The sequence below is a fragment of the Colias philodice genome, chromosome 6, assembly GCF_061535455.1.
Source record: "Colias philodice isolate Cphi_HAF_F1 chromosome 6, ilColPhil1 Martin Lab GWU primary, whole genome shotgun sequence".
Taxonomy (NCBI): domain Eukaryota; kingdom Metazoa; phylum Arthropoda; class Insecta; order Lepidoptera; family Pieridae; genus Colias; species Colias philodice.
Genome location: NC_143091.1, coordinates 344,371 through 370,593, shown reverse-complemented (window position 1 = coordinate 370,593; position 26,223 = coordinate 344,371). Strand labels below are relative to the sequence as shown.

General features: G+C 33.1%; 1 protein-coding gene across 1 annotated transcript in view; it reads left to right on the top strand.

Moving 5' to 3' along the window:
* Positions 1–24,120, top strand: part of LOC149487401 (uncharacterized) — a 34,628-nt gene extending 10,508 nt beyond the window's left edge. The window contains exons 8-18 of the mRNA XM_089695990.1: positions 17,087–17,211; positions 17,336–17,416; positions 17,665–17,811; positions 17,949–18,026; positions 18,169–18,293; positions 18,388–19,064; positions 19,295–19,471; positions 22,344–22,502; positions 23,189–23,308; positions 23,502–23,559; positions 23,977–24,120. Of these exons, the coding sequence (XP_089552116.1) occupies positions 17,087–17,211; positions 17,336–17,416; positions 17,665–17,811; positions 17,949–18,026; positions 18,169–18,293; positions 18,388–19,064; positions 19,295–19,471; positions 22,344–22,502; positions 23,189–23,308; positions 23,502–23,559; positions 23,977–24,091 (1,862 nt within the window). The 3' untranslated portion in view covers positions 24,092–24,120. The remainder of the gene's footprint in view (positions 1–17,086; positions 17,212–17,335; positions 17,417–17,664; positions 17,812–17,948; positions 18,027–18,168; positions 18,294–18,387; positions 19,065–19,294; positions 19,472–22,343; positions 22,503–23,188; positions 23,309–23,501; positions 23,560–23,976) is intronic.
* The last annotated feature ends 2,103 nt before the right edge of the window (positions 24,121–26,223 follow it).

The following is a 26,223-nucleotide window of genomic DNA, read 5'->3' as shown; positions in this document are numbered from 1 at the left end:
GCACATAAAATTTTTTGGATAAAAACGAAATTTTTTTTTTCGAAAATTTTGTATGGAAATTTCCATAGTAGGAAGGGTAATCGCATAGCAATAGCAAAAGACGGCGCCGCGGGCTGCTTGCTGCCCGCACACGGCGCAACCGCGAAGGTCGACAGCCTCCCGGAGTAGAAAATATTTGAATGGGGTATTTATAAACATTACCGACTGACTGTTGAATCGCTGCTACCAGATAGTAACAAATGGACAAGATATTCGAATGCATTTTCAAATGACTGAAGATTTCTGACCTGGGATGGGCCGTGGGCTGCTTGCAGCCCGCGCTCCACGCACCCTCGAACGTGGACAGTCTCACGGAGTAAAAAAACCAGCACGCTCACCAAGTGCCGGATTACCTCACGATCTTCTCTGGTTGAAAGGCTGAATAGTGTGCAGAAAAGATTGATTTTGTTGCATTGGTAGGCAGTTGCTATTCTATCTGGAATTTATCTTAAATTTGTTTAATGTATTCATGTATTCCTCACGTAGGGACCATACTTCATAAGCTTTTAATATATGAATTTTAAAATAATATTGGAGAAAAAGACGCCAATAAGTAGAATGCTATTCAAATTCAATACGATACTGACACAATTCAATTTTTGAACCAATTCGACCTTGCGAAGTTATATATGTAAAAAAAAGTATATAAACAGACTTCCTAAAAAATTTTAGCCAATTAGGTAGGTAAATTCTTAGTTAATTTTTAGGCGTTACGTAAACTACAAAATATTACATATATCAATATAGACCTGTCTACCTTAATTGTTACTTACATCAAAAGTTTACATGTATACATGAAACTTCATAACACTTGAATGTGATTCGTGAATAGGTATATATTTTTTACTAGCTTTCCGCACGCCAACGGCTTCGCCAGCGTAGTTGAAGAACCCGCATACTTGTGAATAATATAATATATATAGGTAATATAAACCGAGAAGAGTGATTGCTATTGATGTTATTAAAACAAATAGTAAAAAATCGAGGTAAAACAACCATATTTTTATACAGATTTTCTACCGACGCATCTCACGGATACCAGTTGCAGTGTTGAGATTCGTCTCGACATAACGTAAATGACACAGTTATACACGACGAATAAAATATATATGTAGGTACCTACTGAGTTACTGACTATTGCCACACCATTGCTATGGGGTCTATAAAACCAGCGTATATTCGCAAAACAATAATTGTTCTTTGTAATAAATATTTAATGTGTAGAAATGGACAGTTGATTTACCTACTATGAAAGTTGGTATAGATTTAAATTAAAATGAGTTAAGTGCGAGTTGGACTCACAACACTAAGGTTTCCGTATAGGTACCTACATATGCAACTGCAATACAAGACCTTGCCAACATTACTTATCTACGGTTTTATATTAAGCTATTGCTGCTATTGCATAGCTTCTATCGCGGGCCTTGAGCGCGGGGACCGAATCGAGAAATTCCGTAACGAAAAGACCTCACGCTCCCCACTCCGACGGGCTCAGAGGTGTGGCTTGAAGGCATGCAGCATGCTATTTACCGCGGCAGTCACCGAGTGCCACACGTTATTTTTGTTGTTGTACCCTACCCTACCTATACTATTCCTTTATTTAAACATGTACCTCATACCTGTACATAGTAATAAGTATAGATCTATTACATACCTAATAATAATTATACTGGTTTTTTATTTCATTAAACTTTCGCCATTGTTGTAATAAAAATAAAGTGTGAATAAAATGTAGGTACCTACGTACCCTCTTCAAATAAGTAGGTAATTATGATTTCAAATTAGAATAATAAAAATAAACGTGAAATAATAATAATTATCAACAGGTATTCAATGAGAATTTAATAAATGAATACCTACTTACTTTAACATGTGCAATACTTATGCAAAGTTATCTAACAGTAAAATATATTTAAAAAATTATAATATGAAAGAGATTTAAATTATTTGTATAGCAATATAAATCATTTGTTTCTACTTTATGAATATTATCAGTTATCACTAACAGACACTAGATTAATAAGAAAATGAAACACATGAATAACTTTTTTCATTATACATATATTTATTTACACTGAAAACATAATATTCAAACCATATTTATTTAATTTAATTATTGACATAACTTGGTGTAGGGATAGGTACCATGTTTAAATCAATATTTTAATGACAGTAACTTTTATTTCATATTTTTGTCAAGACTTCTGCAGGGATCCCGAGTTACATTGTTCTTGAAAGATATTTTTTGGATAGATATATTAAATGTATGATGATTATTGGTGAATTAAAATTGATAAACAGTATGGCCAAATTATTATACTCGGTTCCTTTTTTCTTATAGCAAGTTACATTGTTGTTTAAAATGTAGACGGCTTTCACTTATTAAGTATATTCTTTATATTATAGTAAGAAGTATAAAATGTACAGTAACAATAGCTATCAAGTTTTCAGAGATATCATGGTCATTCAAATTGAAATTTATACACTTTATTACTATTTTTCATCTATAATATAATACCATCAATGGGTCAATCAGTCTGAGTTATTCAATATTAATAATACTAATAACTTTCTGGAATGTTCAATAAATGTAAAATGTGAGCATCTGCAAATCATAAAACATTTCCTTTATGTTTGGTAAATTAAACTTAATTATGTTTTTCTTCATTTTCATACTCTCTGATCATATTAGATTTCACTTGTTTTACACTTGGCATTGTAGTCTTCTTTCATCACAAAAATATATGTTTTAATTCATTGTTAATCGTTGTTTTATTTTTATAATAACTTATTGGAAACAAACGTTATTAGTATCGACACGTCTTATTAGAATTATTACATAATATAATAGTAAAACGAGTACATAGATCAAGCCGTTTTCTTAATTGTTTTCGGAAAGTTGTTTGTTGACATAAATAAATATTCATATTCATTTGACGTTACAATGATCATTTAAAATTTGACATTGACATTAGTATCAATAGTAAAAAAGTACATTAAATTAACAATTGAAAGACTTTAATTCATTCAATCTTTAAAAGAAATATAATGACATATAAATAAAACAGATTTAATGAAATAAAAAATTACGAGCACATATAACTTTTATTCAAGTGCATTAAAATTAAAATCATTGCTATTATGACCAAAATAAATATAATGTTGGCAGCATTGGATATGTTTTTCTTAGATTAGAAAAAACTTGAATAAAATTAATTATTAAGCAATTTAATCAAGACGTTACATTTTTTGTCTACTTTAGAATAATTTCATAAACATTATAGTTGTGTTTAATAATTATAAAAATATTGAATTCTTGATTATGTTTATAAAAAGCATTATTTGACTTTGATATTTATTATAAGTATAGACACAATCTTCTATAATTATTTGAATAATAATTGTATAAATTAAATTAAACATTAGTTACTACCTATTTATTTAAAAAATATTATTAGTACTCATTAATTATAATACATATTATAATATATTTTCGTAAAAAAACTTCTAAATATGAAAAAAAATAGGTATGAATTATATTTATACCATTAATATATTAATATTAAACAGATATTTTGAAATTATTTTTTTGTTATATATAATAAACATAAGAGATATTCAAAATACCTACGTAATCACAAAATATAAATTGAATTTTTAATTATGAAAAAATTACAAAACTGTGAAATTGTCTATTCCCACTTTTTCGTAATGTTTGCAATATGTCGCGTCTGGATTTTTACTTCCGGTGAATTTCGCGCTTTCCCCTGAGTATATATTCTGTGCCCGCGCCATTCCTCCTTCTTTACCATTTCGCCTGTTCTCAGGGTAAGTCGATTTACATATTATCATTAATTATTGCTCAGTGCTCACATATTGTACTTGGAGTGAATAATGATTTGAGTTTGTTTTCTTTATATATTTTACTAACTAACGATTAAATATATTAATTAGTTTATTTATGTAATTAAATACAAAAAGTCTTCACTCTTATTCATAACGATTTATTCTTTTGTTTTTTCTATGGATTTAATGAATTGATTAAGTATTTTAGTGAAAACAAGTGATGTTTGTTTAATGCTTTGTTTTTAAATATTCATGTATCGTTTTCAGTAACTTTTCGAGATTCTACGTGATCTCGTGCCCTCGACATGTTCCAAGCATCTTCTTGCAATAATGGCGGCAACGCAGCGGCAATGGCGTGTATCGCTACCGGTAAGCTTTATTCAATTTATTAAAACTAATTATTAACATAGGTACATATTTTCATAGGGCTCTATTAGGTAATCAATCAGGTTTATCTTTTTTGTGCAAATTGAAATGTTCTAAATAAGTAGGTATGTAGATATTTCTTATAATTATTCAAAGATTTTTTATGAAATTGGTACCTATCTAATGCTTATGATCCTAATAGGTACGTAATTGCCGTTGTCAAGTAGTGTTAAAAAACATTTTTCATTATGTAGTTGCGTATGTACCTAATCGATTACAGAATAAAGTAATTTTCTTTAACTACTATATTTTTTTCCTAATTCGTTGTAAAAAAATGCGCGGGCATCGTGGACCGCCAATGTCGCGCGATGAGCGGGCGCAGCCGCGGTTGTCGGCGTCGGTCGCCATTTTGTGTGTTAGGTATATTAATTGTGAAAATAAATCAAATATTAGGTAATTCCTTAAATATTATATTCAAAATTGTAAATATCCTTAAATAGTAAAAATAATGATTATCATATATCATGATAATATTGTTTCTGACATTGTTATGTACTGTTCTGTATTAACTTACGTTATAGTGATACATACCTTATCTATTTTCTTTTTATGGAAATGAACGTATTATTTTGTAATGCAATGCTTATATGTATAGATAAAATAGCTTTGCGCCCGCGGCTTCGCCCGAGTTTTCAAAGCAACAGTACTATATTATTTTCCTAATTCGTTGTAAAAAAATGCGCGGGAATCGAGGACCGGCAATGTCGTGCGATGAGCGGGCACAGCCGCGGTTGTCGGCGTCGGTCGCCATTTTGTGTTAGGTATATTAATTGTGAAAATAAATATGTATTAGGTAATTCCTTCAATATTATATTCAAAATTGTAAATATCCTTAAATAGTAAAAATAATGGTTATTATAAATCATGATAATATTGTCTTAGACATGTTATGTACCTACTGTTCTGTATTAACTTACGTTATAGTGATACATACCTACCTATTTTCTTTTTATGGAATTGAACGTATTATATTTATTTTGTAATGTAATGCTTATAATTTATATGTATAGATAAAATAGCTTTCCGCCCGCGGCTTCGCCCGCGTTTTCAAAGAAAAACCCGCATAGTTTCCGTTCCCGTGGGATTTCCGGGATAAAATCTATTCTTTGTGTTAATCCAAGTTATATGTGTGCTAAATTTCATTGTAATCGGTTCAGTAGTATTTGCGTGAAAAAGTAACAAACGCACACACATCCTCACAAACTTTCGCATTTATGATATTAGTAGATAGGATTATTGAAATTTTCGGTTAAATTTCAATTGTTTAATAAGAATTAAATAAAATCAAAATTCATTTTTCTCATTCTTCAAATTTTGTAGCGAAATTAATTTACACTTAGATTAATTATTGTAGAAGCAAGATTTATATAAACAATGTTTTAGTATAGTATTGGAGGCGGAAGAACGACTTTAAGTTGTATCGTATAGTACCTATAACTACTAGAATTTGAATTGATAGGTAATAATTAAGAATTGATTTTGATTTCATACGGTTAATTATACCTATATTATGACTTAATAAAAGAATAGGTACACCATATTACGTAAGTACATAGTTTTAAAATTAACATGTCAAATAATTCTAGATATGTTTGATTATACGAGTATAATATTAAATCATAGTACACTGCTGCGTCTCAGTATTGTTGCGAATATTTTTTTATAGATTGCGAGGTAAGTTTAACCTACAATGACGCTACATTTTCTATTCGTATTTCGTAGCGAGTTACGTATATTTTTTAGAGTAGTTTCGACTCCTTGGACAATTTGGATCTCAACCGATATCTAATCGAAATTTTTGTGTTAAGAAGTTTAAGAATGGTAATGGTAATTTCACCTTTCATACTGATTTTCATTTTATAATCATACAATGCATTCTTTGTTTGGAACATTTCAATTTGCTTAACATAATATATATAATGTTTCTATATTCATATAAATATGTTTCTTCTGACCTGATAAAATTTTGTTTTTATTATTATTTTAATCGGTTAAATTATTATTAAAGGGTCAACGCATCAAGCCGATCCCCGGTTTAAGGGTAACAACGCACAATGTGTCGCGATGGCAACATGCGCGGCTGTATATTCTTCTATTCTAAATAGAGCCGTATTTTCTCGGGAAAATATAGACACTATTTTAGACTTTGGTGATATGTTATATATTCAAATAAGACCACTTGGGGTTGCGCACAATCATCCTCATTTATACCCTGAAGAATTGCCTTCTGATATACGTGTAGGGACCTATTTGGCTAAAATTAAATCGATGGCAGACAACGATAGTTGGATCGACAACGGGCTGTTTCCCACATGTGACAGCGACATAACCACTTACACTTTACAGTTAAAATTAATCCTAAAAAATAAAATATTTCGCACTACACACAACGACTCCACACATAGCTACCTCTTCACCGGCGCCAATAATACAATATCTTTTTGGAGGTCAAATAATAAATATTTTATCTTTAATAGCCATAACGTAGACGCGAATAATAAATACGTCCATAACCCGCATTCGGTAGGAGCCGCACGTCTCTTTCAGTGCGACAATATAGATACTCTTGCAAAATTTTTGTTTTGGAATCCGTCGTTTGGTAGTCAATATCAAATTCATAAAATTATTTTAAATAATTTTCATAGTGTCAATATTATTAATGAATTAGTTAGTGTAGATGACCAATTAGTTAGTGTAGATGACCAATTAGTTAGTGTAGATGACCAATTAGTTAGTGTAGATGACCAATTAGTTAGTGTAGATGACCAATTAGTTAGTGTAGATGACCAATTAGTTAGTGTAGACTGCCAATTAGTTAGTGTAGACAACCGATTAGTTAGTGTAGACGACCAATTAGTTAGTGTAGACGACCCTAAATTATCTATTTTAAAGCCAGTAGTTTTAGTTAATAAAGGTATACCCCCAAAATATGACCCTAAATTAAATTCCCTAAAACCAATAATTTTACTTAAAAATATTCGCGACCCTAAATTATCTATTTTAAAGCCAGTAGTTTTAGTTAACAAAGGTATACCCCCAAAATATGACCCTAAATTAAATTCCCTAAAACCAAAAGTATTACTTAAAAATATTCGCGACCCTAAATTAACAACACTCACACCCGTTGTCTGCATCACAAAATTACCCGACGTTGGTAATGTAGGTAGGAAACGCGGTAGACCGGCTAAAAAAAATATTTCTAAAGCACACAAACAAAACAATATCAACTTAGATTCGGATGATAGTTCATCAATAAATTCAGTAGAGCTAGGACGTAAAAGGGGACGACCAGGTAGGCGATCGATAGACGCGGATGCTCATATAAAAGCGGTTTCAAAATATAATAAAAAACATCCCGAGGTTCATAGGCAGGCAGTTCAAAAATATAATAAAAATCATCCAGAGGTTAATAGGCAGGCAGTTCAGAAGTATAGTCAGAGTAATCCAGAAGTTAATAGGCAAGCCGTTCAAAAGTATAGTCAAAGTAACCCAGAGGTTAATAGGCAAGCGGTTCAAAAGTATAGTCAAAATAACCCAGAGGTTAATAAGCAAGCAGTAGATAGGTACAATGAAATAAATCGAAATTTAGACGTTGAATTACGGAATTCCACCAATTTAATAGGTACAAAGAGTGGCGACGGCTTAACTGTCGTCAAATTGTATAGTTTTAAAAACATTTCATTATTAGATAGGGAAGCGTTTTTGTGTAGGTACTGTAATGCTAGATTGTTCTTTGAAGAAAAGAATCGTATCAAGTGGTGTTGTGGGGCTGGCGCTTATAATGTTCAAAATTTCCCGCCTTTAAATGAACCATTTTATAGCTTTCCTTCCTTTTTGCATAAACCGAGGGCTTATAATAATTTATTTGCTTTTAGTGCGTTAGGTGTTTCACACGGATTTCAACATCCAACAACGGGGGTATCATTTTTAAAAATTCAAGGGAGGGTTTATCACAGAGTTTTCGATCTTGCGTACTCAGAAACTACTAACCCGGCTGGACTTTATATTTATGATAACAGTGAGCGAGAGAGCGTCGCTTCAAATTTAAATCTAGATTTAACAGTTATTCGGTCCATCACAAATTTCTTGCATAGTCATAACCCTTATATAGAGTGCTTCAAGCGGCTGAGCCAAGAACCATCCGACCACGCACACCTCATTTTTGAACACACCACACGACGCACACATGGCAACATTCTCGGTGATATGCCTTTGGGCAACGAGATTGCTGCCATTATAAGCAATGAGCAGGAGCGCTACATTCCGCGCGCCATTGCAATCTGGAAAATTGGCGACAAAAAGCCTCACACAGTTGATATAATGCACCCCTTATATGAAACTTTTCAATATCCATTATTGTATCCGCACGGTAACCCTGGATGGTTTCCTAACAAAACGGACAATAATGGAGCAAAACTAACCCAGAACAAATACGTTAGATGCCTCCTTCTGAGCGAACCCCGTTTCAACGATTATAATCGTTTGTCCGAAGAGTGGTTAGTTGATATGCAATGTAGGATTTTAGAAGAAAGACTTCGTTACTTGTATAACATCCAAAAAGGTAACACGGATAATGCTCTCCGTTCCGCTCCATTAAGAGAAGTAGAGTCAGTATTACAACAGATCAGTGTAGATGAGACTATTCGAGGAGAGGGTGGGGTTGTGCCTGGTAGAGTTTATTTGCCGAGTAGTTACACGGGGGGGCCTAGATATATGAAGCAAAAGTATATGGATGCAATGGCAGTAGTTAACAGATTAGGATTGCCATCTTTTCTTTTAACTTTAACTTGCAATCCCAAATGGCCTGAAATACAAAATTCAACAACAGGTCATCATAATACGCCTTCAATTTGTGCTAGAGTTTTTAATATTAAATTGCAACAACTTTTGAGGGATCTTCGCACAGGGGTTTGGTTTGGTAAAATTGTTTATATTTTATATGTAATAGAGTTCCAAAAACGGGGATTACCACACGCTCATATCTGTTTTGCAGTCGAGGGTGGTGGCCCCGTTCACGGTACTGATGTAGATAAATTTATTAGAGCAGATATTCCTGACGCTTCAGAAGCTGATGGAAAATTGAGGAAAGCCGTTTTAGATTATATGGTTCATGGTCCATGCGGTCCACCGCATAGGACAGATTTAAAATGTTGGGATAGTGAAAAAAAAAAATGTACAAGCTATTTCCCAAAACCAGAGACAGAGGTCACACATTGTAATGATAAAGGGTTTATAAATTTAAAGCGTAACAGTAAAAATACAGCCACCATTAAATACAGAGGGAGGGATGTAGAAATTAGTGATTTGTGGATAGTACCATACAACGCTGCCCTTCTCCTTAGATACGATTGTCATTTAAATTTAGAATCAGTGTCCACTCGAACTGTAATTAAATATCTTTTCAAATATATGACCAAAGGTCCAGACGAGGCTCGAGTCGCCATTGTTCCAGATGAACACAAAAATAATGAAATAGAACAGTACGTCACAAAACGATACATCGGTTCTGGTGAGGCTGCTTGGAGAGTTTTTGAGTTTGACGTCACGGGACGTGAGCCCACTGTAAAAATGTTAGATGTTCATTTAGAAAATCACCAGTCTGTTTTTTTTAAGGCGGGAAATGAAGAACGTGCGGTTAAAAATTCAGATTCAGATCTCATCACGTATTTTAATCGTCCCCTCGGTGAAGAATTTGATAGGTTAACATATTTAGATTTTTACGAGAGGTACATAGTTCATTCAAGCCGCCCCTCAACAAAAAATACAATCATTTACGAAATGAATAACGGAAAATTTTTGACTAAAAGACAGAGGGGAGAAATAGTGACGCGTTTATTTTGGGTCGCGCCCAACAGAGGTGAACAATTTTATTTAAGATTACTGTTAGCTTTACACCCCTGCCGTAGTTACAGGGATCTTTATAATTTGGGTGGTCCAAATTGTAACACATTCCAGGAAGCCGCTAAAGCCGTTGGGATCGCCAACGATGAAGCCGAATACGAGATAGCTATGCAGGAAGCTTCATGTTTTTTGACCGGACCACGCCTGCGTAACTTTTTCGTATTATTGGCTGTTAACGGGGTAGCAGTAGCGACACTGTGGGAAAAATTTAAAAATGAGCTGGCTGAAGACATCCTTAACCGCGTAGATAACGATCCGGATAGAGCGTACACCCAGGCCTTGGTTCAAATTGACCGTCTATTGCGAAAACATGGTACGTGTTTGTTAGAGCAGGGTTTGCCTGTCGCGCGCGATGACACTACCGAATTAGGCCGTGAGAAGGCTCTACACGATGCAGACGGGTTACGCGAATTTGTAGATATTTGGACACCCAAGCTGTCTCATGACCAGCGGCAAGTGTTCGAATATGTGCAAAATTTGCTAACTGATGATGTTTTTCGCAATAGTAACGAAAGTGCTATTTATATAGACGGTCCGGCAGGCACTGGTAAAACGTTGCTTTTAAATACGATAGCAGCGTACGTGAGGGGCGTACTCAACGGTGTAGTTTTGTGCACTGCGAGTTCAGGTATTGCCGCGCAGAACTATGTAGGCGGTATGACCGCGCACAGTATGTTTAGGTATCCGTTGAGCGCTATTGACGATTTAGGGTACTGGTATGTAACAAACGGAACCCAGAGAGCTGAACTCATACTACACTCCGATTTAATTATTTACGACGAAGCGCCGATGGTACACAAGTACCTCATTCATTTGTTAGATAGGTCTTTGCAAGACTTGACAAAGTCTAATAAAAGTTTCGGGGGAAAGGTTATCATCTTTGCCGGAGACTTTCGTCAGATTCCACCAGTAGTTACCAACGCCAAGTGTCATTCCGATATATTTAATGCCTCGGTAAAATCATCGCCCTTATGGCAGAGTTTAAAGACGTTTTCACTAACTACACCTCAGAGGTGTAGTGAAGATAGTGTATTTTCCGATTTTTTGCTTCAAATAGGTTCTAACAATTTGCCTTTACATTCGGTAAAGGTCGGCAGATCTTGTCAAAATTTAATAGACCTTTCACTTTTATCATTTACTACAGATTTAAATGAGTTAATTAATTTTGTTTTTTCGGATTTCCTTTTAGAACACGAGCCAGAAGTTTGCATAGGTAGAGCCATTCTTTCAACTCACAATTCTAATATTAGGGAAATAAATAGAACTGTATTAGACCGTTTGCCAGGCGATCTTTTACATTTCTATTCAGTAGATAAAACGGCCACGGATGACACTGACGAATTGTATTTAGGCGTGGACGTGTTGAATAGTATGCACCCTAAAGGTATACCAGAACACGATCTCACATTAAAAGTAGGATGCATTTGCATGATAATACGTAACCTTAGTTTTTCGGATCATTTAGTTAATGGTACGAAAGTTATAATCGTAGGGACTTCACCTCGATTGATAACAGTTCAGAAACCGGGAATAGCCGAATTATTTTTTATACCGCGAATCATGTTCAAAGCCCCCATTGATCATAATAGTCCGATAGAAATGTGTCGATTGCAATTTCCCCTTCAGGTGTGCTATGCAATGACCATTCACAAGAGTCAAGGCCAAACCATTAATAGGGTTGGCATTGATTTAAGATCGGATGTCTTCAGTCACGGACAGTTGTACGTGGCATTAGGTCGCGTACGGGATAGGAACGATTTAATGCTTCTTGTACATAGGGAAAAATTAATAGACGGTAAACCTTACGTTAATAACGTCGTCATTCCACAGTTACTTTAGGGATTTCCCACCACGCATTACACTATTCACTTTGCAATTCATTGGTAGATTGACACGAGTTACACTTGCAAGCATTACACACTCGGCTTCCTGGAATGAAATTGTTCACCTCCGTTCTATATCAGAAAAATCAATTATTAAAATCAAATCATGTTGCCAACGTTTACATTGTGCGTATTTTTTATGAACTCTTTTATCATCACGACACTTATATTAAAAAACGAATTGATTCTACGTTAAAGTTGAAACACTGTGTAACATTATTTGTATTAAAGTAAAATACGAGAGCGAATGTATAAGTTTGTTATTGGTTTTAAGGTTGTACGCATTGTCGAGTATTTATATGTCAGTGTCGGTGACAGTAATTTATAAAATTGACTGAACATTTCTTATATCTTATAATGCCATGGATATGCAAGTCATAGCAGCTGCTTGGTTCATAGGAATTTAATTGGATTTGAATAGACCTTATCGGCTCGGTGACAGGTGGAAATGCGTGTCCAACTCGGGGGCCGCTTGCGCGCATTTCCGCTCGACAGCGACCCGGTACCGTCCGCGGATCTCATACCTTCCGTTGGATTAAGTGTCCGCTATTGTCTTTCATAATCCATCGTTATTCTATTCGGAGGGCTGTAATTTCATTTTTATGAATTGCATCACGTCCGACGTATATTTACAGTACCTACAACGCGCTACATCATTACTTCTAATATCGTACTTTTACATTCGCTGAGCGCATTTTACAGTAATATTTCAATATTTTGTCTCGCTATGCTTCAATTTTCTATGTAGATCAATCAATTTTGTTTTTTAACATAAACTTACATGCACAACACAAATTATATTTATTGTACATAAAATCAATTAAGTTTAGTTTTATATAGACTAGAGTAAATTAATTTAGATCGTGTAAATTATTAATGTAGATATTTTATTCATATATTTTATTTACGTGTAAACATATGTATTTTTGATAGAATCATGGTTATATTTATTTTATTTTATTACATGCATAACGCTTTACTTAAACACGTGTCATTCATAACACACTTTACAATTTTTTTTCTTTTATAGTTAAGTATAATAGTTTTACTTTTATAGTTAAGTAGATTAGTGTATATTGAGTAGTTAGAAAGTAGTTAGGTAACTCCGCCTGTGTTTGAGGGTGAATAGAATAAATTTTATCATATTATTTTATTCTACCTCATCGCAGCCAGTCCCAAGCCTGGATAAAGGAGGAGGTGGTAGTTTTGCATTAATACAGAAAGTTTCAGATCTCATTTGCTCAGTATGATGTGAAACACCTCACTGCCAGTAAGAAAATTGAAAAGAGTGTTCCTTTTTTGCGGATATTTGTCATAGGTTTTTATAATATATCTCTTATAACCTTTTAATTAGCTTTCTAAAATTATGAAACAACTTGATATAATTTATATTTTCCAGATACATAGGACAACAATATGACTAGGTACATTCAATCACAAGTTGAGTATATTATATTTGTTGGCATAATTCCTGTTTGTGTAAAATGAAGAATTAAAAAAACATATCTTGATTAGACAAAACTATGGATGCATAACTCACGTTTAAATTGATTGCCAGTGATAAAAAATGAGAATAATCAAATTTATATTTTTTTTTTCAGAAACGCCACAATGATTCCCAGCAGAAATAGAAAAATATAAAAGACCAGTTTCATCCATAGGAAGAAAGACACTAAGTACTTATTTTACCAATAAAAGGATTTCGAGGTTAAAATATTTTACATAATATAAGGTATAGAATAAGTCTTTAATTTCGATAAAAAAATAATTGAATCACAAGTTAAGAAATTGGCCTAATTCCTGTTTGTGAAACATTTAAACTGCATAAATATCATGATTAAATTTACATTTTAATCGATTTCGAAACAGGAGGAAGTTCTCAATTGGCTTTTCAGTGGGATAACACCGATTTTGAGAATTCTTTTTTTATATTTGAAAAAAAAGCTGCCTGCAATGTGGTCCCAATTATCAAATCTTTACGATTTAGTTTTGCCAAATTGAAGGTTTTAAATAAATGTGGATTTTTTTTTCAGAAATGCTGCAAATTGCTCGTACATGTTTCATCAGGAGGAGGAATGACATTGCTAATAAAAGGAAATGAATTCAAAATATTCTTCATATATAAAACAAGCTTTGATAGTACATAATATATGTATATTCGTAAAAAATGGATTCACCAGGTAAATATATTAATTATATTTTTGGCCTAATTTATGTTTATGAAACAATGAAACTACATCAAGTACCTATTGATATCAAAATAGTTTCTTCAATGTGAATATGTTCTTCAATGTGTTATTACGCTTTGTTAAATTATTTTGTATAATTAAATGCATTGTATTTTGTCAGAAATACAAATATATATAAAGAAGATAAACTATTGATATTTTGTAACTATTAGAAACCTAATTCTTTATTAATTATTTTATACTATTACACAAACAATGAGTTTTATAATAAACATTATTGTTAAAAACAAGGTCGAGTCTTGCAAGAATTTATATATCTAATTCATAAATTAAATTTCAATCGAATCTTTACTATGGGACTCTTGATTTTTGATTGATACTCATACTCATGCATGTGAAAAAGGATAACAAAAATATTCATATTTTAAACAATTTCAGCCAGACGCACCAGGCGGTCAAAGCAGCGATACTAAGAAGAAACACGTGAAAGCACGAAACAGCAGACCACCAGCGTGCCCCACGGCTTTACCCGTATTGCTACGCTCCTATTGGTTAAGACCAGTTCTAAGGAACGATGTTATTTATAATATGTATAGCCTATATTATGTTGATCCGACCTGTTTATAATATTTATTCAAAATTTGCAAGTTAATCAATGCAGTACTGTTTGCGTTTAGCTCGGGGTAGCGTATTTTCTTCGATTATTATTTTGTAGATCACGCCCCAAGTGTTAATCAGTATATTTTCCTACGTTTTTTTTATGTATAGATTTTATTTAAGTTGTATGTTATTCGTTTTTTGTTATTTTGATTTTGTATAAATTTATATTTTATACCTGTAGATTTTCTTTAAAAATGAAAAAAAAAATGTATTACTTATGTACTGTCACCATTAGTTGAATAATATTATAGTCATGTTAATTAATAAAATAATTTTACTTTCAATTATTGTTGTTTTATTCGCAATTCAAATTCAAAAATAATAATTATAATTAATATTATGAAACTTAATATAATTAATCTATGTAGATTTGATTAGATAATTGCCTACCATCTACTACACAAGATAATGTTTAGTACCTACTTAAAATTAGCTTTTTCTTAAGCCATTTAATTAATGATCTTGATTCATTTTTCACATGTTCGATTCAAAAACAGTGTATGAAGAACTTAAATTAAAAAATTCTACCATGTAAGTGTAAGATGAAATAATGGCGATGTAGCATTACCTATATATTATTATATTTATATTTATTTATAATGATTTATAATTTATAACTATATTTTTTTATAACGTAGGTATTAATAATAAAGGTAGGTAGACTTCGTAACACCTAATTCCGTAGGTAGTTACCTATACTTCCTTATCATATAAAAATTTTAAAATGATAGAATCAAAAAAATAGCACTGATGAATGAATAAAAGAAAACTAAACTAAAGATTTTAACTAATTAATAGTCCTAACTAGGTATTTAAATTGTTGGCTTACAGCTAAATCACTAAAATACCAAAGGGATTAGAAATATTCAGAAAACAACTTCAATAAAAAATCAACAAAATTCAATTCAAATTGTAACTAGATAAGGAAAAATGACGATAACAATTAACTATTTGTTAATTGTAATTGTATGTAGTGTAATTTCGAGCTTTTACATTTTAATATCAGCTACACTCGACAGGGGGACTTTATATAATTCAGTTTTTTGTTAGTTTATAAACAAGACAAGAGGTAACCATTTTTATTCAAGTAGGTATATGAACATATTCAATGAAATTAAAACACATTATTTAGGTATCTTATTTTGTATTTTATCTTTTAAAAACACGTTTTGCAAATTTCGAAATCATTTTTTTCATTTCTTCTATTTTCATTATTGCTTCTGTTAAAAAAATCGCTTTCTTTATCGAAGGCGTTCAAAACTGAAAGAGAAATTAGTGATAGAGTTAGAGTTGACGGAGTGGAAAATACTTGAATGGGGAATTATAAGCATTACCGACTGACTATAGAATCGCTGTTAGCAGATGTAACAAATGGACAGAAAATTCGAATGCATTTTCAAATGACTGCCCTATTGCTTCAACCCAGGGGCAAAAGGGGCTCGCGGGCTGCTTGCAGCCCGCGCACAACGCACCAGCTAGTATATATATATATATCTACAACGCACCCATTTTACAATTCAAGTCTAAAATGAAACTAGAGTCGCATTTATTTTTGAACATACTGTAAGTGAAATTGCATAAGTGTGAGTACTGTGAACATGCCAGCTTTCCCTAATTGACCGATACAAAACTTACAATAGAATAAAAATATGTCTTTACTTTTTCTTTGTGGGTTGTAGAATAGATACATGGTGAAAGAAGAAAAGTGGAAGACTGACCGGTTGGCTTGGTTGGTAGTGACCCTGCCTTCCGAGCTAGAGGTCGTGGGTTCGATTCCCACCTGGCAAATATTTGTGTGATGAATATAGATGTTTGCTGTGTGTGTGGGTGTTAATTATCTATATAAGTATTTATTTAAATTTATATATGTATGTTTATCCGCCATCTGGTTTAAGCGAAAGCTTAGTATGGGATCAGATCGTGCGGTGTGTGAAAATTGTCCTGAAATATAAAAGACGCGGATTCGAATTCCGCATCGTGATTGAACTTTTTCTATTCTTTAAAAATTAAAAAGTATTTTAATGTTATAAAACCAAAATATTATCCAATTCATAGATATACATTCAACATGCTAAAAAAAATTATAAATTTGGACTGTCTACATGGTAGTTACTGTAATTTTTTTTTTCTAAACAATTCCAGAACAGTTAGCAGTACAACTAAGACTGGAAAAGAGTCGTGGTGCAGATCTGGAGATGCGAGCGAAAGCTGCAGAAATGTCAAGTGATATTGCTAATGCTATTGAAAAACACCTCAATAATTTAAATGTAAGGCATTATTAATATTTATGAGCAAGATTTCAAGTTTAATTTAGAGTGTAAATTTTGAAGTAAGTATAGTTTATTCTGGATGTCATCTTAAAATTCCTTACAAAAATTTAATTTTTACAAGATAAAACGTGAGGAACAAGAGAGACAAATGGCCGTTCCGGACTCGAATATGACTCTATCAAACGCCGACGATTCTTCAATGGTATGTAATTTTATAAATCAATGCAGTTTCCTGAAAACTTAACAAAGAAATACGAGCATATTAATTCTGAAAGGAATTCTATACAATAATTTTTTCTATTCAAATTTTTTTCCTACAGTTCTGTATGTTGTTTTGTTTATATGTATATGCATACATTGCGTATGTGTGTGCTCGATATACGATTTATTTGTACAATGTCTGAATCTAGATATAATTATTATATCTTCTATTTCTTTAATATCTTCCAGTACCACTGCCAATTTCAACTGATAGTCCCAAACAACTCAGCATCATCTCAATCAGACAAAGCGCAAGATATCAGTACAGATAAAATGAACAGGATGTCAGATGATAGCGGTTATACGGACACGCATAGAAGTCGGGATTCTAACGATGTATGTCTTTAAAACTGATTCCGATGATATTTACAGTGATGTAGCTTAATATGTAGCATATTATATAAAAATATTAAATATTAGTAATATTTTACAGCAGTAGTGTAATACCTATTTGATTTTTTTTTCTTTAAAAGGAGTCTCCGAAAAAGAGCGCCATTATGAATCAGATAGCTGATCTCCAAGCGCAGTTAAATAGTCTGAAGCAATCGATAGTAAGTCATTTTTATCAAGTAAATACTACTAATAAATATATATATTTTTCTATTTTTTATAAATTCGTGTAGAAGTATGTATAAGTAGTGTAATCAATTTATGTTAAGAAAAGTATGTTTCTACATTGATATTGACTTCTAGGGGGATAATGTTAGACAGTCTCAGGATACGGAAGAAAATGGACGTATTAAAAGATCACAAAATAAAACAAAGTCCTTCTGTGGAAAGATGCCAACCGAATGCAGATACAACGAATCACTAGAGTGGTTTGTATATTACTTATTTATATAAAAAATCAACTAATAATAGTGTATAATGTTATGTTTTTATTGGAGTGATGAAATAAGATTCCATTTTCAGCCAATCACCATCACCGAGAGATGATGACTATCTCATAAGAACTAGGCGTCTAAATTCATCAAAAAGCACCCACGAATGGTGTACAGAATTTGAAAGAAGTGACGCTGAATCAACTATAGACGAAAATCGACTATCCATAGCCAATAGTATTAAAGATAAATCAAGACGATCTTCCCGATACATAGAGAATAGATCGGATTTTGAATATCCGACGAGTACACATAATAGTGATATCTATAATAATGAACAGACAAAAGAAGATGTTAATACAAAACGTAATAATTCTAATGAACCAGAAGAAAATAAAGAGGCAACAGTTGGTACTTCAAGTGATGACTTTAATTTCACCAAAGAAACTATAAAACGGGTCAGCGGGAAGTTAATTAATGAAACTGTTCATGAAAAAAGCGACTCGACTATGGATATTAAAGTGAATGAAAGTTTCAATAAACCAGTGGATAATTCCTTTGCGAATTTAACGGATAGTTTGACAAAAATGTTGAAGAAAGAACCAAATTCGGTTGCAAATGTTGATACTAAGGTAAAAGGAAATAAATATGTATCGACTGGAGTTGATCCTATTACTGAATATAGAGAAGCTAGAAATGAGTTTAGAGATACAGGCGTGGGTACTGATGAAATAATCCAACAAGCTGCAACTAATCTAAATAATTTAGGTTCGCTATTTATATTCTTCAAACTATTGTATTCTCCATTCAATAGATTTAAGAAAATTTTTAAATGTCTGTCTACAATATTCTTTGCATAAGTTTCTACTTTTTTGTCATTATCTTATAAAAGTATGCAGTGTTCATGTTTTTAGCATGCATTTTTAATTATTTGTGTACTCTTTATGTTCATATATTCATCTTAAATTCTTATACATATTTACTTATTTATATTTTAGATATATGCGAGCAATCAGTGAGAATTTGCACTTGCCCAATCTATGCTCGTCGCGGGGTCGCCATGTTTCGTTCTTGCAGTGGAACACTACGGTTTACTACCACTGCTTCTAATAGCAAGTTTAGAAAGTGTAGTTGTGGTGATAATAAGATTCTTTATGGTCCTAGAGTGGAGATTGGTAAGTTGATGTCTTAAATTATTATTTGTAGCATATATCGTAGTACTAGCTTTCCACCCGCGGCATCGCCCGCGCTGAAGAAAGAAAAACCTGCATAGTTCCCGTTCCCGTGGGATTTCCGGGATAAAACATATCCTATGTCCTTTCTCGGGTATCAAAATATCTCTACACCAAATTTCATGCAAATTGGTTCAGCAGTTAAGGCGTGATTGAGTAACAGACAGACAGACAGAGTTACTTTCGCATTTATAATATTACTAGCGACCCGCCCCGGCTTCGCACGGGTGCAATGCTGATACTAAATACACTACAGAAAAATTGTGAACGTTGTATAGGTATAAAAATATAGCGGCCCGCTCCGGCCTCCGGCATCGCACGGGTATAAAATACATAGCCGGGCGGCCGCAAACGCTACGTCCTGCAATTTTTAAATCTGTAATATCTTCGAAAATATTCACTTAAATCATACGGTGTAAAGGGCCATATAGATGTATATTAAATGAACAATGTATCCATGGTATTTAATTGGTTAAGGATTAATGCTGTATTGGTTAAAATCGCTTCGAAAATTAGCCATTATTTGTCGTAAAAAGTAAATGACAAAAAAAAGTTATTGTGGGTTATCCATAAGAGATAGACATATACCATCGCGGACTTTTCTGTAGACCTTTTCAATGTGTATAATACTTAGTACATTATTTTGATAAAACTCGTAGGGTTCAGCCTGCGTTTGCAATGTAAGCGGAATAAATGTAATTTTTTACGACATCACATTAGAAACCTCAAAATTAACAGTACTTCTCCACTACTTAATGGATCTTATTATACATATAAACCTTCCTCTTGAATCACTCTATCTATTAAAAAAAACCGCATCAAAATCCGTTGCGTAGTTTCAAAGATTTAAGCGTACAAAGGGACATAGGGACATAGGGACAGGGAAAGCGACTTTGTTTTATACTATGTAGTGATACAGGGTGTCCCAAAAAGTAGTGATATACTGAAGCTGGGAGGTAGAGGACTTAGAGGGCTATCCGAATCACCCCCATGTGTGTTATGCGATTTTTCGTATTTTCGGAGTTATTACATTTTTTTTCAATTTTTCATCTATCGCCGAGTACGATGAGATTTTTATTTATGGTGACGTGAATTATTGCGCTAGATGCTTGTTTTTTTTTGTGTGCTAAGCTGAAAGATAGGCCAATTCAGTATGGTAACATTTACTATCGTTAGATCTTCGAATGGAATAAAAAAAAGAATTAAATGCTATGAAAGATAAAATTACCCAGTATGTTCATAACTTCAAGGGCCCATAAAAAAATAAAATCACATAAAAAAGGTTTTCCATTTGGCTTTTAAAAACTTGCTCTATCGATCAGGTAGCTACCCTAAAAATTTCATTTTATTATTCTGAAGGCTTCAATCGAAAAATTGAAATCTAAATGTGGTAAGTGCAAAATTTTTATTAACATGATGATTATTAAAACCAATAAATAGGTGTTTAAAAATGAATTTTTTTTAAATAGCCCCGCTGTTGCTCAATGCAAGTGCGACATCACCGTAAAAAGTTGTCTTTTTAATGTCTGAATGCTCTTTTATCATTTTTAATGGTTTCTTCTGCTACTATGAATTTCCGGGTTATTTCGTCCAAATTGTGGCAGTCTCTCGTCTTTGTAGTATCCCCACGGAAAAAATTCAATAGGGTTTATGTCCGGAGACCGTGGAGGCCAGGCTAAAGGGCAAAAATACCCTGAAAGATGGATTGGTCGTTGCAGCCTGCGCATGCGCCGGTGACGCCTGCTTTAAAGCCTGGCCTCCACGGTCCCTCGAATAAACCCCATTGATTTTTTTTCAATGGGGATACTAAAAAGACCTCGGCTACTTGAGAGAATGCCCCAATTTGGACAAAATAACCCGGAAATTCATAGTAGCAGAAGAAACCATTAAAAATGATAAAAAAGCATTCAGACAATTAAAAGACAACTTTTTACGGTGATGTCGCACTTGCACTGAGCAACAGCGGGGCTATTTAAAAAAATTCTGGTAATTAAACACCTATTTATTGGTTTTAATGATCATCATGTTAATAAAAATTTTGCACTTACCACATTTAGATTTCAATTTTTCGATTGAAGCCTTCAGAATAATAAAATGAAATTTTTATGGTGGCTACCTGATCGATAGAGCAAGTTTTTAAAAGCCAAATGGAAAACCTTTTTTATGTGATTTTATTTTTTTATGGGCCCTTGAAGTTATGAACATACTGGGTAATTTTATCTTTCTTGGCATTTAATTCTTTTTTTTATTCCATTCGAAGATCTAACGATAGTAAATGTTACCATACTGAATTGGCCTATCTTTCAGCTTAGCACACAAAAAAAAACAAGCATCTAGCGCAATAATTCACGTCACCATAAATAAAAATCTCATCGTACTCGGCGATAGATGAAAAATTGAAAAAAATGTAATAACTCCGAAAATACGAAAAATCGCATAACACACATGGGGGTGATTCGGATAGCCCTCTTGGTCCTCTACCTCCCAGCTTCCGTTCATCACTACTTTTTGGGACACCCTGTATAGTATGGATTATTAGTTCAGTTCAATATTGATTCTAGTGGAATTCTTTTGTTTCAGTTTATAGTAGGATCTTATTAATAAATTGAAATACTGCCAATAAATTACATAGGTAGCCTTAGTAATACATCAATTAATTTGAAATATAAAGTCACAATAATAACTAAAAACAAACGTAAATACTTTGATCTTTCATTTTAATCTTTAATACAAATTTACTATTTCTATACAATATAAATAGCAAAGGTCCAACATAAGAACCCTGTAGCCTCCTCATACAAAATGTACACCACAGATAGAGAAACCAGTCCCTGCGTGTACAACCCTGCTTGTAGAACATCTACGCCAAGCCGTGGTACCTATATAGTGTCTGGTTCGGCGAAACTACAAGCTGTGTCACCCGACACGCCTTGCGATGTGTCGTCGCTCACTGATGCACCTTCTGAGAGGGAAGGTGAGAATCCAAATTATGTGATCAATCAGTGATATCAATTAATTTTGTTAATCTGTAGCAATTTATTTATTTTTAACCGACTTCAAAAAAAGGAGGAGGTTATCAATTCGGCCGGTATGTTTTTTTTTTTTTTTTTTATGTATGTACACCGATTACTCCGTGGTTTCTGAACCGATTTACGTGATTCTTTTTTTGTTCGATGCGGGATGGTGTCGAATTGGTCCCATAAAAATTTTATTCGGATAGGCCCAGTAGTTTTTATTTTATGAGCATTTTTGTCTGTATTTGTAAATGTTGCAAGTGCAAGTTTGAAGTCGGTTGTTTTTAACGCAGTTATTGACTTGTATTTGTAAATATTGCATTAATATCAAAGTGATATTGGTTTATTAAGTTAATATAATCTGAAGCAATTAATTTATTTTATTTTCTAATATTTGTACACATTGTATGGATGTTGAATGATTAAAACAATTTATGCAGCACAGTAGGTTGTGACCATATCTAGCGCTTTACCAGTAATCAGAATTAATTATTTTGAATTTGTATACAGTAATTATAATCTTTAACATTATTGGATTTAGCCTTTAGAATCATGGTTATTAATTAAGAGTACTGCAAGGAACTAACAGTAAAACCTATATTACCATGATTAAGAACAAAATTATATAAAAGACATATTTTTACAGTAACAAGCCCAATTTTGTCCCCCGGCGAGGATAAGGGCACGTGCACACAGAGCGATCTAACGCCGCGTTCGACCACCGACTACGGGTCTTTGAGCGAAGGAGAATTGCCTGTGCAGGAACGTTAGTGTTTTTTATTATTTATTAAGAAAAAAATAATTTTATTTGTATCTTTTTTAATTTTGTAATCATTACTCATGAATTTCACTTAAAGACCAAATCCCGTTTTATAATGTAAGGTTATTTTCTACTAATTAACCTGTTTCAAAATAACCTTATGTACATTTTTTCATATTTTTTTTATTTACATTTTTAGGCAGACAATCAATCGGAGAAACTCAATCACCAGACGACAATATCACCAATGTTAGACGGTAGGTTTATATTGTAAAACCGAGATTAGACTAAAAGTGTAAAAATGACTTCATCTCTATTTAAAAGAATTTTTCTTTTGTCTGGCATATTTCCCAAAACTTAGTTCCAAATGTTATAAAATAATTATTCACTTATTATTATCGTGCTTGTCGACGTCAGTATGCTTGAAAAAAGCATTCGCATTAATATAATTTGACAATTTTTATATTTTTATTTTAAGCTATTGCATAGCTTATATCGCGGGCCGTGAGCGCGGGGACCGAATCGAGAAATTCCGTAACGAAAAAACCTCACGCTCCCCACTCCGACGGGCGCGGAGGTGTGGCTTGAAGGCATATGCAATAGCATGCAATAGCTCTACCGCGGCAGTCCCCGAGTGCCACACGTCGTTTTTATATTTTTATTTTATTTCACAGACACACATCGACGTCCGAAAAAATGGAGGAGGCATTGCGTGCGATCAGCGACGAGTTGTCCCGCTGTAGACATCTGTTGCAGGCACACACTTCGCTAGAGGTATCAAAGTGGTAGTGTTAGTGTTAGTGTAGATAGTGAATGTGTATATACATAGTAAGTGTTACTGAAAAAAGAAAGTTAAGCTATCTATTATTATAGATTGATTTCTTATAGTACCACTACATAGAGGTAAAAATATATTTTCTGATATGGATGTGTAGGTATTTAATAAAGGTATGTAATTGAGTAAAGAAATTTATTTATTTATTTAACTATTTAATATACCACACCAAGAGAAATTTCATGTTATTTTTTCGACATCCATGCATAGTGGATACGTACTGAATCCACTTATACTTTGAGCAAACGAACTAAACCTATGCAATGTTTTTTTTTATTTTGTTTTTAAATTAAAATAATAATTATCAGATTTTTTAAAGTTATTCGATTAGTAAATGACGGTCTTAGTAAAATATTTGTAATTTAAATTTTTTTTTGTAGTTGTTAACAAGTAGTTATGTGAATGATTTAAAATATTAATTGTAGTTAAAAATGGTTGTGTGTAAACTTGTGAAATATTTTTGTAACATTAGTATAATATAGTATGGTAAAAATGTTCCTAAAATAGAATTGTCTATTGTAATACGTAATAATGTAATATATATACTGTAGTTAGTAAGTCAGAATTGTATTTTATTATTAAGTAGATATGAAAATAAATGTATTCCAATGTAGTAATTTGTTTTTTTTTGTACTTCATAAGTCCGCAAAACTTTTACAATGCCTATGATTAAAAATAATTAAACTTATTTGAATTAAAACTATTTAATGTAACATCCTTTCCACAGAACAGTAATTTTACTGTTCTGTGATCCTTTCATACAAAGAAACGTCAGTTTTTTTATCTCGGTGAAACATCTTATTCCTATGGGAATTTCCTTTGACGGTATTGTGGACAAAGCCGCGGGTGAAAAGCTAGTCGTACATGTTATTATTTTCCCACATTTTTGGCATATTATGTTATGTATTTTAACTTCTCTGTCAAAAACCATTGCTATGTAAGGTTGATATAGAAAATACATATTTCAATTCCTAAGAAATCTAAATACGATTGCTCTGGCGGAATCACGGGTGGCCGAGAGGTCAGGAATCGCCACGGCAAGGAAAGACGCGGGTTCGAATCCTGCCTCGTAATCTATTTTTTCTATTCTAAAAAAAGAGCGTGTGTGCAGAGCACACGTGTCATAAGTGAAACTTCTTTTGCAAGATTAAAATATACCAAAATCGTCGCCTTACTCCATGACGTGACGATCTTGCCATGAAGCGACCTTGCAATTTTACTCTCAATGCGCCTAAAGAAGTTTCACTTCAAAAATTCACTCAGTTTTGTTAACGTATTGCTAAAATCCCAATAATATGTTGAATTTGATATTTTTGGTTTTATGGCATTGAAATGCTTTTCTATTCTTTATAAATTGTAATCGACTGACCGGTTGGCTTGGTTGGTAGTGGCCCTGCCTTCCAAGCCAGAGGTCGTGGGTTCGATTCCCACCCGGGGCAAATATTTGTGTGATGAACATAGATGTTTGCTCTGTGTCTGGGTGTTAATTATCTATATAAGTATTTATTTAAAAAATTATATATATATATGTTTATCAGCCATCTGGTTTCCATAATACAAGCGAAAGCTTAGTATGGGATCAGATCGTGCCGTGTGTGAAAATTGTCCTGAATATTTATTTATTTTAATTTATATCCCAATACTAGTCAACAAAACCCACATCCCAAGACGCGACAAGCATGACGGAGGGCGCTTCGATCGCGTTACACAAATGTGACGCGAATCAACGGATACGTGCAACGTCCAAATGCGTGTTCACTTTGCACGTTGGCACTGTTATACTTTCTGATCAGGTGGGTTTTAGATTGGACCGAAAAGAAAATTTGATGCCATTGATGTCTTAATACAGTTTCTTAAGATTCTTTATATTTAACTTGAATATTGTTGGAATCGTACACCTTTAGTTGTAACTTGCTGTGCTCCGCGGTTTTACCCGCAGTGCTGCGCTCCTGTTGGTCTTAGCGTGATGATATATTAGCCTTTAGCCTTCCTCGATAAATGGGTTATCCAACATCGGAATGAATTTTTCAAATCAGACCAGTAGTTCTTGAGATTAGCGCGTTCAAACAAACAAACAAACTCTTCA